We start from the raw sequence: 11,193 nt of genomic DNA on the forward strand, positions 1-11,193 counted from the left end.
GAGCTGAGCACAGTAAAACAAGGAGCTCTGCCTGTGTTCTTGCGAGTGGAACTGCTGTGTCCTATGGGAACTCTGTGTTTATAACCTCGTGACTGTTAGCCTTAGACTGCCAAATTGTTTTCCAAAGCAGCTGCGCCGCTTACCTTTCCCACCCACAGTAAGGGAGGTTTCTGTTTTTTCCATAGTTCACCAACTTGTTATTGGCCGTCTTTTCGATGATAGCCATCCTAGTGGATGTGATTTGGGCTTGCATGTCCCTTATAGCTGCGTATTCTGAAACAGACATTTTACTGAAATAGAACATACATTATATGAATTTTTAGGTGGTTCACCACAGCAGTAAAGGGGAACATAGTTGGGATTTTCTGCTGGAAAATGATCTGGGTATTGAGAGGGACCGTGATGAGTGTCTGGAATTGTAGGTGCTATAAATGTGGTGCCCAGTGCTCCTGAGTTAGCAGGCAATGTGGATCCTGTGGAAGAGAGAGGAAGACAGCGTGGATCTTTCTAGACACTGTAATTCTAGTTCATTTTTGACTCCTGGCCTCTGCCACTGTCTAGCTAGATAATGGCAGCAGTACAGACAGATGTGCAGCTCAGAGAGTGGTGAGAAATGGCATCTGTGAGGGAGAGGGAGACATTTCTGTTAGGCCCCAGTGTCCTACTCTTGATCCCGTGGTTTCTTGCTTAGCCTCATTCCGTTCGACTCCCATGTTCTATGTGTTTCTGAATGCCTATTCTCCCCTCTGCTGAGCTCTCCCTCCTAGGAACCTACAGGTCACACAGGCTCTTCTGCAGTGGGTATTAGTGCAGGCCAGGGTCGGAGGGACTTTTGTTTTGTTTTTGTTTTTTTTGTTTATGTTTTTGAGACAGTCTCACTCTGTCGTCCAGGGTGGAGTGCAGTGGCGCGGTCTTGGCTCACTGCAACCTCCGCCTCCCGTGTTCAAGCAGTTCTCTGCCTCAGCTTCCCAAGCAGCTGGGATTACAAGCACCCGCCCCCACGCCCGGCTAATTTTTTGTTTTTGTTTTTGTTTTTTTTTTTTTGAGACGGAGTCTCGCTCTGTTGCCCGGGCTGGAGTGCAGTGGCCGGATCTCAGCTCACTGCAAGCTCCGCCTCCCGGGTTTACGCCATTCTCCTGCCTCAGCCTCCCGAGTAGCTGGGACTACAGGCACCAGCCACCTCGCCCGGCTAGCTTTTTGTATTTTTTAGTAGAGACGGGGTTTCACCGTGTTAGCAAGGATGGTCTCGAACTCCTGACCTCGTGATCCGCCCGTCTCGGCCTCCCAAAGTGCTGGGATTACAGGCTTGAGCCACCGCGCCCGGCATTTTTTGTATTTTTAGTAGAGATGGGGTTTCAGCATCGTGGCCAGGATGGTCTTGAACTCCTGACCTCGTGATCCACCCGCCTCAGCCTGCCAAAGTGCTAAGATTACAGGCGTGAGCCGCCGCGCCCGGCCAGGGACTTGTTTTATTCTGGGTGGTTTCCTAGGGCTGAGCTAGGGCCCAGAGGCGGAAATAAAACTGAGCGGATTTCAGCCCATTATAAAGAGACGTTTTCTAGCATTAGGGCTACAGGAAGCAAAAAGCGCTCCTCCTGAGCCCCCTGCCCCAGGAGTGTCAGCAGAGGCTGCGGTGGGCGCGTCAGTCGGGGGAGATGGGGAGAAGGCCAGTCCCTGGGAGAGGACAGCGCTCCCCCTTACTGCCCCTGCCTCATTTTGCAGGAAGCCGTGAGACCGCCTTCACCTACGCAGTGAGCGCCGCAGGCGTGGTCAACGCCATCAGCCGGGCCTGCCGCGAGGGCGAGCTCTCCACCTGCGGCTGCAGCCGGACCGCGCGGCCCAAGGACCTGCCCCGGGACTGGCTGTGGGGTGGCTGTGGGGACAACGTGGAGTACGGCTACCGCTTCGCCAAGGAGTTTGTGGATGCCCGGGAGCGAGAGAAGAACTTTGCCAAAGGATCGGAGGAGCAGGGCCGGGTGCTCATGAACCTGCAGAACAACGAGGCGGGCCGCAGGGTAAGTTGGGCCTCCCCGGCCTCCCCAGCACTGCAGACCTAGGGGGCTGTCCCCGGGCTGTGCCACCAGCTGTGGCCTGGCCATCAAGGAAAGGGGTTCGTCTGACGGTGAAGATTCTTACCTACAATCGCAAGTTTAGATATCCACACTATTGAACAAATCCTTTTCAAAATGCCTCACTTCCCAATGGGCACGTGTGCTTTTTGTTTGTTTGTTTTTTGTTTTGTTTTGTTGTTTTCACTTACTTTATTATTTCACAGTTTCTAGAGGACGTAGGTGCAGTGTTTGGATCAGAATTCCAGATTAGAGCAGAGCTCTTGTCTTGGCCACCCCTGCTTTGCAACTTGAACAGATCATGCGATTGGGTGTTTAGGCCATTAGACCTCATCTAGGGTTCATGCTCTGTTAAAGGCTCCAGTAAAACCAGAGTCGACTTTTAAGAACTGCTATCATACGTATCCAGAAACCCAGTCAAAAAACATGATCAAGTACTAATGACAAACACACTTCTGTGCTAGGAGTTTTTTTTTTTTTTTTTTTTTGAGACGGAGTCTCGCTCTGTCTCCCAGGCTGGAGTGCAGTGGCCGGATCTCAGCTCACTGCAAGCTCTGCCTCCCGGGTTCCCGCCATTCTCCTGCCTCAGCCTCCTGAGTAGCTGGGACTACAGGCGCCCGCCAACTCGCCCGGCTAGTTTTTTGTATTTTTTAGTAGAGACGGGGTTTCGCCGTGTTAGCTAGGTTGGTCTTGATCTCCTGACCTCGCGATCCACCCGTCTCGGCCTCCCAAAGTGCTGGGATTACAGGCTTGAGCCACCGTGCCCGGCCTGTGCTAGGAGTTTTTAAACCTAAGTGGAAGTGTGAGAAGACAGCCATCTGTTTAAGGTTCAAGGAAACAGCCTCCCCAGTCTCATGTAAGATGTGACCGCCTTTTAAGCCTCAGTTTTAGTAGAAACCACAATGCAGGTTTGAGGGGAGCTTGGTTCATTGTACATGCAGAGCACACCTGGGCAGCAGCCTCGGGCCCTAGGTGGCGTGCTGGAAGGCGTGAACCCTCTCTGCCTGCACCTTGTTCCTGAAAACCCCTCCTCTGAGCATGCATCCGGCCTCCACTTTCCTTTGCTGTCCCCCATCGTGGCTGCCTCTGCCACACAAACTGGAGGGCCTGCCCCACAGGAAGCTCTGCCTTTTGCTGCTTCTGCATAGTCAATGTTGACAGGGACCGAGGGCGACATGGGTGTGCACCCGGGTTTCCCCTGAGAAAGATCTGAGGTCTGAGCACTGGGTGGTGAGAGGCTGTTTCTCCTGCAAAAAGAGCTCTCAGGAAACAGCACGGACTTCTTTCCTGGAGTGTTGTCCCCACTTGGGTCTATGTCAAGTCAGCTGGCTCTGGTTCCCAGGTGACGTATTGTAACGAAGATGAACTCAAAAATGAGAATGGTGGCCGGGCGCAGTGGCTCACGCCTGTAAGCCCAGCACTTTGGGAGGCCGAGGCAGGTGGATCACCTGAGGCCAGGAGTTCGAGACCAGCCTGACCAACATGGTGAAACCCTGTCTCTACTAAAAATACAAAAAATTAGCCAGGCGTGGTGGTGCGCACCTGTAATTCCAGCTACTTGGGAGGCTGAGGCAGGAGAATTGTGTGAACCTGGGAGGCGGAGGCTGCAGTGAGCCGAGATCATGCCACCGTACTCCAGCCTGGGCAACAGAGCAAGACTCCATCTCAAAAAAAAAAAAAAAAATGAAAATGGCAATTTCTTAGAAGTTGAATGATGGCCGGGCGCGGTGGCTCAAGCCTGTAATCCCAGCACTTTGGGAGGCCGAGACGGGCGGATCACCAGGTCAGGAGATCGAGACCATCCTGGCCTACACGGTGAAACCCCGTCTCTACTAAAAAATACAAAAAACTAGCCGGGCGAGATGGCGGGCGCCTGTAGCCCCAGCTACTCGGGAGGCTGAGGCAGGAGAATGGCGTAAACCCAGGAGGCAGAGCTTGCAGTGAGCTGAGATCCGGCCACTGCACTCCAGCCTGGGCGACAGAGCGAGACTCCGTCTCAAAAAAAAAAAAAAAAAAAACAAAAAGAAGTTGAATGGTGGCACCCTGGTGATTCAGTAACAGGGTATGAATATATGCCTCAAAATTTCTTTACATAGCAAAATCTAAAAATGTGAACTCATGAGAGGCTGGGCACGGTGGCTCACGCCTGTAATCCCAACACTTTGGGAGGCCGAGGCGGGTGGATCACCTGAGGTCAGGAGTTCAAGACCAGGCTGGCCAACATGGTGAAACCCCATCTGTAGTAAAAATACAAAAAATTAGCCAGACGTGCTGGCACACGCCTGTAATCCCAGCTACTTGGGAGGCCGAGGCAGGAGAATTGCTTGAACCAGAGGTTGCAGTGAGCCAAGATTGCACTACTGCACTCCAGCCCAGGCAACAGAGCAAGACTCTGTCTCAAAAAAAAAAAAAAAAAGAAAAAAATGTGAACTCATATATTGGAGCACATATCCAAGAAATGGAATAGGAAGTGTCTTTTGTCTGAATGGGGATTTTGTGGTATTGGCTGGATGGAATGTGGTGCACCTGTGTGCATAGCATCACCAGCCCTGGGATATCAGGTAGAGACCAGAGTGGGTTATTTGCTCAGGGTCTTCCTTACACCTCCCCTATCCAAAGGCTACTTTTGTTTCCCAGAAAAGCGTGTGTGTAAGGTGTTGTCAGTCTGTGGTGATGTTAGGAGTTCTGGTAATTGCTCATCTGTGATTACTATAGGCTAACCCAGGGCAGACAGACCGGAGGTATCTCAGGTGACTTCTGCTCAGGGCGTGTGTGCAGCCTCCTGGTCTCTCAGGCATCCTGTCTCCCAGTCCATTTGCCCACGTCTTCAGGTGTCTGAGCCTGAGGAGTAGAGACGTCAGTGAAGGGGTTAAGATCCACACTTTATCTCTTGAATGCCCAGAGTCGATCCAGTTTTTGAGATCCTAGTTGAAACACTGCCCTCCCCAGTCCCCGTTGTTAGTAGTTTTTCTCCCGCCTGATCTTCAGTCGGGCGTTCTTGCTCTTCTCAAGTATTCCTCACTCTACCTCTGCCTTGGGGGTTGGCGGTAGGTCCCTGTGGGCAGGGATTGCCCTCTCTACCCGTTTGCTTCAACCGTGCATGTGCTGTCTGTCGGTGGGGCAAATGGATACGCACAGAGGACTTCCGTGTTGCCTCCTCAGGAGAGGTCAGATCCACAGAGGCTGCTTTTGGCTCTGCTGAGCTGTGCTATGGTGTCCGCACGTGCCTGTGACCAGGCAGGTGACACCCACTCTTCCCCTTTCCCCTGCTGCTGGGTCCGTCTCACTTTATTGCCCTTAATTGTTTGTTGACTTGTCTGGGCTCTTATCTGGCAGTCTTCTCTCCCATGGGCTTGTTCCTGGCTTGTACACCTTCCCTGTCTCCCCGCTTAGCCCCTTCCTTCAGGCGCCACACCTCTCCTCTTCCTTAACTCCTTATCTCTCCCTTTGCCTCTGCTTCAGGTTGGGAATTCCTGGCCCTCTCTATTTTTTATCCTCTCCAAGAAACAGGCCTTGGCCATCAGTCATCATCTGAGGCCGGAGGGATTCACTGCCTGCCTCCTCACACCTACACACAAAGTTCTCCAGCAAGGACTGAGTGATGGCTGGCATGGCAAATAGACAAGTATTTTAGAACCAGATTAAAAAGAAGAAAAGATGATCCAGGACCTGATGTCTTGACACAGAGTCAGTCTTAAGCTCCTTTGCCAGAAGTTTCTCTTGGCCTGCAAGAGCATCTAATAGCTCCTTCTTAGACAGTGGCGACAGCACCCGCGGCTGGTGTTGTTCTGCCACTGAAGGGTTTGTAAGCATTTTCCAGATAAAAGCCTGGTGCCTAATCCTGTGACATTCCTGTCTGTCACCAGGCTCAACACACCATTAGCTAGAAGTGGAAGAGGAGCTGAGAGGGGGCTTTTCCAGGGACAAATCGTAGAACTAAAATATTTTTTAAAGCTTTTTTTTTTTTTTTGGCTTTTTAAGTTAGCAGTCTGGGCTGAAAATTGACATTTCCCCCTATCGCCTACTAAAGGAGCTTGTGTGTGCGTATATATACATATTGAGATATATATATATATATATACACACACACACACACACACACATATATATCAATAGTAAAATATGAAAAAAATTGCAGATATTCCTATCTCTACAATGTCTTTGAATTAGGGAAAGGGTGGAGGGGGTGTTTAAACTGGTGCGCTTCCTCTTGGATTTGTTTTCCTAAAATTCTGGTCCTTGCCCTGCAGAGTCTTGCTCCGACTCTCCTTCCCCAACTCTGTCTGAGTGTTTGCCCTGCAAGAGATGCTTATCCATGCTCCGAGCTGCTAAGCGGCAAGGTGCGCAGTTTCCAACCCTTAATGTTTCCTTCTCTCAGCAGTGCCAGACGCCTGTCATCCCTCTCTAAACCACGGACCATTTCCAGAGGAATGTCAGGCTGCAGCTCAGACCCAGGGCATGTGGGCCGGCAGGGTAATTGCAGGTCCCGGCTTTGAAGTGTCTGTGGGAATGGGGTGTCAGTTCCCTTATGTCTTGGACCTGGAGCTGCCCGGCTAAGTGCTGGTGCCTTTCACCTTGGGAAGAGCCTTCCTTCCCTTCCTCCTGCTCTAAGCCAACTTTAAGCCCCAAGATGGGAGTGGATAAGTGCTTGTTGTTCTGACTCCTTTCTGGGTGGCCTTGGAGGTTAGTGAGACTCTCTAGAGCTTCAGCTTTTCCACCATAAAATAGTGGGAATAATTCCGTACCGGAAAAAACTCAGGAAGACTTTTGACAACAGTCATATGCACTGACGATGGCTGTGCTGTCTCTTGCACCTGCAGTGGTCTCTGCTTCGCTCTGAATAAAGACACAATCTGGGGGCTCTTGAAAAGAAATCTAAGAGAAACCCTTGAAAAATGAGTCCTGACTCAGTTGGTGACAATAGCTGTGCATAAGAAAATGGTCTGCAGCCGGCTTGCGTTTTCATCCCGCCATCTGCACGTCTGGGCCTGCTGCCAGGGTTGGTTGCCATGGTGCGTCAGTATGCTGCCATTGAAAAGCACTTTGTAAGCAGCTTTCTGGTCTGCTCTTGCTTTTACATTTTGATTTGGGATAACTCAAGTTCACATCTACTCCACGTGGTGGTGGTTCTGTGACTTCTGGGTTAGACTTGCTTCCCGACGAAGTGCTCCTGCAGGCAGGCCCAGCCACCCGCAGTTCCCTTGCACGTTGCCTCACTGTGTTACTCCGCCTCTCCCGGGGGTGTCTAGGGGCTGCTAGGGAGGAAGAAAGTGGTCTTGCTTACAAATGGATGGCGTATGGCAAGACTCCTGATGACTCTATGGAGCTAGTGACTACGTGGCAACATGGAGAAAGGGGCCATTTAATGCTCAGGGTATTTGACAAGATCAGGGAGAGTTTTGGGCTAACGGGGCTATGCCAGGGATTTCTGTGATAGGCTTGTAATACGATTGGATTCTTTTTTCTGACTTGTGCTCCTATTATGCAAAAGCTCGACACATTTTGTTGTTTTGTTGTGTTTTGCTTTGTTTCTAGAGATGGAGTCTTGCCCTGTTGCCCAGGCTGGAGTGCAGTGGCACCACCCTAGCTTGCTGCATCCTCAAATTCCTGGGCTCAAGTGATCCTCCTTCCTTGGCCTGCCCGGTAGCTGGGACTACGGGCATTAGCCACAGTGCCTGGCTGTATTTTGTTGGTGATTATTTATTTGTTTGAGGCTTTGATCAAGATGGAGGTGTCTTTGTTTTCCGATTGTGAAAAGGATGCGTTGATTGTAACAGGTTTTGAGGAATGAGAAACTGACAGAGTAGAAAGCGAGAGTGCCTCGGTGTCATCCTCCTGGCTGATAGGAACAAGTTTCCTCCCCGGTGTTATTTTCTGTGGCTCCCCTTTTGTTTTCCCTCTGAGCACCCGAGCATCCTGGAAGGATCTTTGCATGCATTTGAAAAGTCTATCCCCTACCCTACCCCCTTCCTGTGTCCGAGGCCTGTGACCAGCCCAGCCACCCTCTGGGCCTCTTCTGCCGGGATCCTCCTCCTTACTCCCTTCCTTCTCTTCCCCTAGGCTGTGTATAAGATGGCAGACGTAGCCTGCAAATGCCACGGCGTCTCGGGGTCCTGCAGCCTCAAGACCTGCTGGCTGCAGCTGGCCGAGTTCCGCAAGGTGGGGGACCGGCTGAAGGAGAAGTATGACAGCGCGGCCGCCATGCGCATCACCCGCAGGGGCCGGCTGGAGCTGGTCAACAGCCGCTTCACCCAGCCCACTCCGGAGGACCTGGTCTACGTGGACCCCAGCCCTGACTACTGCCTGCGCAACGAGAGCACGGGCTCCCTGGGCACGCAGGGTCGCCTCTGCAACAAGACCTCGGAGGGCATGGATGGCTGTGAGCTCATGTGCTGCGGGCGTGGCTACAACCAGTTCAAGAGCGTGCAGGTGGAGCGCTGCCACTGCAAGTTCCACTGGTGCTGCTTCGTCAAGTGCAAGAAGTGCACCGAGATCGTGGACCAGTACATCTGTAAATAGCGCGGGGGGCCTGCTCCCGGCCCCCCTGCACTCTGCCTCACAAAGGTCTATATTATATAAATCTATATAAATCTATTTTATATTTGTATAAATAAATGGATGGATGCTAAATAATGAAAAGATGAAAATGGAAAGGAAAAGCTTATTTAAGAGACGCTGGAGATCTTTGAGGAGTGGACTTTGCTGGTTCTCTCCTCCTGGTGGGTGGGAAACGGGGCTTTTTCTCTCCCTCTGGCGAGGACTCTCAGGATGTAGGGGGACTCAGAAATATTTTCTGTCTGTCCACCATGGCCTGGAGGAGGGAGGTTGTGGTTGGATGGAGGAGACAAGCTTGTCTGGAAGTCTGGAGTCTTTGCTGGTTAGATGACTGCCTGTAACCCTGGCCACTAGGCCCAGATGCCCTCTGAAGGTGGCGGGAACTCACCTTCAACCTCGATGTCTTCAGGGTCTTGCCCGGAATGTAGATTGGTTCCATAAGAGGCCTGGTGCTGTCTTACTCTTCCATTCCCGTGCATATGTGCAGCAGCTACAGTTTACAGGAACGGCTCCTTCCCTAAAATGAGGGGACGTCCAAGGTCATCTCTGGCCCAGTGACCACAAAGAGCTCTGCAGCTCCCGGACTTTGGGTCTGCCTTTCCAGCGAGAATTCTTCACCCTCCACCGTTCACTAGCTCCTGCCTGAAGAGGAATGGGGGCCATTTGACCTGACATGTCAGGGAAGCCCTGAACTGAATGTTTGTGCCTGGGCTGCAGAAGCCTGGGTGCGTGACCTGGCTGCATGGACGTCATGCTGTCTCCCCCTGCAGGAGGGGAAGCTTGAGCTGCTGCTGTCACTCCTCCACCGAGGGAGGCCTCACCAACCACAGGACATGGCGACAGATCAGGCTGGCGGGCCCGGCGTGCTCTTCATCTCCGTCCCAGGTGTACAGTTTCTCTCTGACATTAAATGCCCTTCGTGGAGGCTTCGCTCCCTTTCCTTATTTGGACCCACACTGATCTTTCATGAGTCTCCTTTTATTTTTTATTTGATCTTTAGAACTCTCCTCCGCAGTGTGGAAGAGGGTAAGGGAATTGAGACTCCTTAGACTATATAATCTGGTGATTAGGGAGAGGGACAGAAGAATGTTTTGAGAATTAAATAAGGTGATGCATTTAGGCATCACCCCAAGGACTAGCACACAGTTAAACACTCAGGAAGCGGTAGCCATTAATATTACTACTATGAACAAGGGAATTCAGAGATTTAAGCTGAAACCTCACATTTACCTTCCCCTTTTCCCTTCCCCGATTTGATAGCTTATCAAGCGAACCCTGGCTTGTTCCCTGGGTCCCTGGTAAAGCACGGGTGATGGAGATGCCCTTTGCTGTCTGCTCTGTGTTGCTGTCTGCAGTTTTGGACTCCAGTATCTGGGGCCAGGAGGGTAAGGCTGAGCTTGGGGATCCAGGAAGGGAGATGTTATCATCCTAAAAAGGGAGGAAGGAGTGATTGAGAGAGACACTGAGCCAGGCTGCTGTAGAGTAACCAGCCTGCAGGTGAGCCGGTAACTACAGAGAGACATCCGTTTTATTCTAGAAAACTTTATTTCTGGCCGGGCGCAGTGGCTCAAGCCTGTAATCCCAGAACTTTGGGAGGCCGAGACGGGCGGATCACGAGGTCAGGAGATCGAGACCATCCTGGCTAACACGGTGAAACCCCGTCTCTACTAAAAATACAAAAAACTAGCCGGGCGAGGTGGCGGCCGCCTGTAGTCCCAGCTACTCCAGAGGCTGAGGCAGGAGAATGGCGTGAACCCGGGAGGCGGAGCTTACAGTGAGCTGAGATCCGGCCACTGCACTCCAGCCTGGGCGACAGAGCCAGACTCCGTCTCAAAAAAAAAAAAAAAAACTTTATTTCTGGAGAAATAATTGCTGAGTTAATTTGGGTTATAATGAGCAAATTATTTTGCAAAACTGCTTAAAAGAGATTCTGCCTGAGGGCATTTATGCCATACATACCACTTGTCTCTTCAGTACCTGAAGGAGAATGTTCTGACCCAGCCAAGAACCTCAGACCTACAGTTATTCTACCTGTAGCTACTCACACTGTCACCCAGATTCCTTTGGTTGATACTTTCAAGATGACATTTCATTTTCATGAAAAAAATGACTGAAGATATGGTCGGGTGCGGTGGCTCACGCCTGTAATCCCAGCACTTTGGGAGGCTGAGGTGGGTGGATCGCTGGAGGTCAGGAGTTCGAGACCAGTCTTGCCTACATGACGAAACCCCATCTCTACTAAAAATACAAAAATTAGCTGGGCGTGGTGGCACATACCTGTAATCCCAGCTACTCGGGAGGCTGAGGCAGGAGAATTGTTTGAACCTGAGAGACAGAAGTTGCAGGGACCAAGATCGTGCCATTGCACTCCAGCCTGGGCAACAGAATGAGACCTTGTCTCGAAAAAAAACAAAAAAAAATGATTGAAGTTAATACAAAAGATGAAAACCACGTCCTTGTCTTCATTCGTTGACATTTAACCATCTTAACCACCTTTAACCAGAGCTCTCCAGTTGCACGGATCAACCGTGATGATAGGGGTTTTGAAACACTGGCCAACATTACTGTT

The 11,193-nt window shown here is 51.2% G+C and overlaps 1 protein-coding gene and 1 long non-coding RNA gene across 4 annotated transcripts in view; one reads left to right on the plus strand and one right to left on the minus strand.

Moving 5' to 3' along the window:
• WNT5B (Wnt family member 5B) overlaps nucleotides 1–9,547 on the plus strand; it is a 75,254-nt gene extending 65,707 nt beyond the window's left edge. For 2 of the 3 annotated variants that reach the window (XM_023182934.2, XM_023182933.2), the window contains 2 exons: nucleotides 1,723–2,015; nucleotides 8,130–9,065. In XM_023182934.2, the coding sequence (XP_023038702.1) occupies nucleotides 1,723–2,015; nucleotides 8,130–8,588 (752 nt within the window). In that variant the 3' untranslated portion in view covers nucleotides 8,589–9,065. Of the gene's footprint in view, nucleotides 1–1,722; nucleotides 2,016–8,129 lie in introns of all 3 variants that reach the window. The other variant, XM_023182932.2, reaches the window with a different exon arrangement.
• LOC111520301 lies at nucleotides 4,612–10,961 on the minus strand. Its single transcript, XR_002724628.1, has 3 exons — nucleotides 10,902–10,961; nucleotides 9,013–9,141; nucleotides 4,612–4,910 (listed from the first exon to the last, which is right to left on the minus strand). It is a non-coding gene; the product is annotated as an uncharacterized LOC111520301 (long non-coding RNA).
• Nucleotides 10,962–11,193: the final 232 nt, after the last annotated feature.

The sequence above is a fragment of the Piliocolobus tephrosceles genome, chromosome 10 (genome assembly GCF_002776525.5).
Source record: "Piliocolobus tephrosceles isolate RC106 chromosome 10, ASM277652v3, whole genome shotgun sequence".
NCBI classification, from domain to species: domain Eukaryota; kingdom Metazoa; phylum Chordata; class Mammalia; order Primates; family Cercopithecidae; genus Piliocolobus; species Piliocolobus tephrosceles.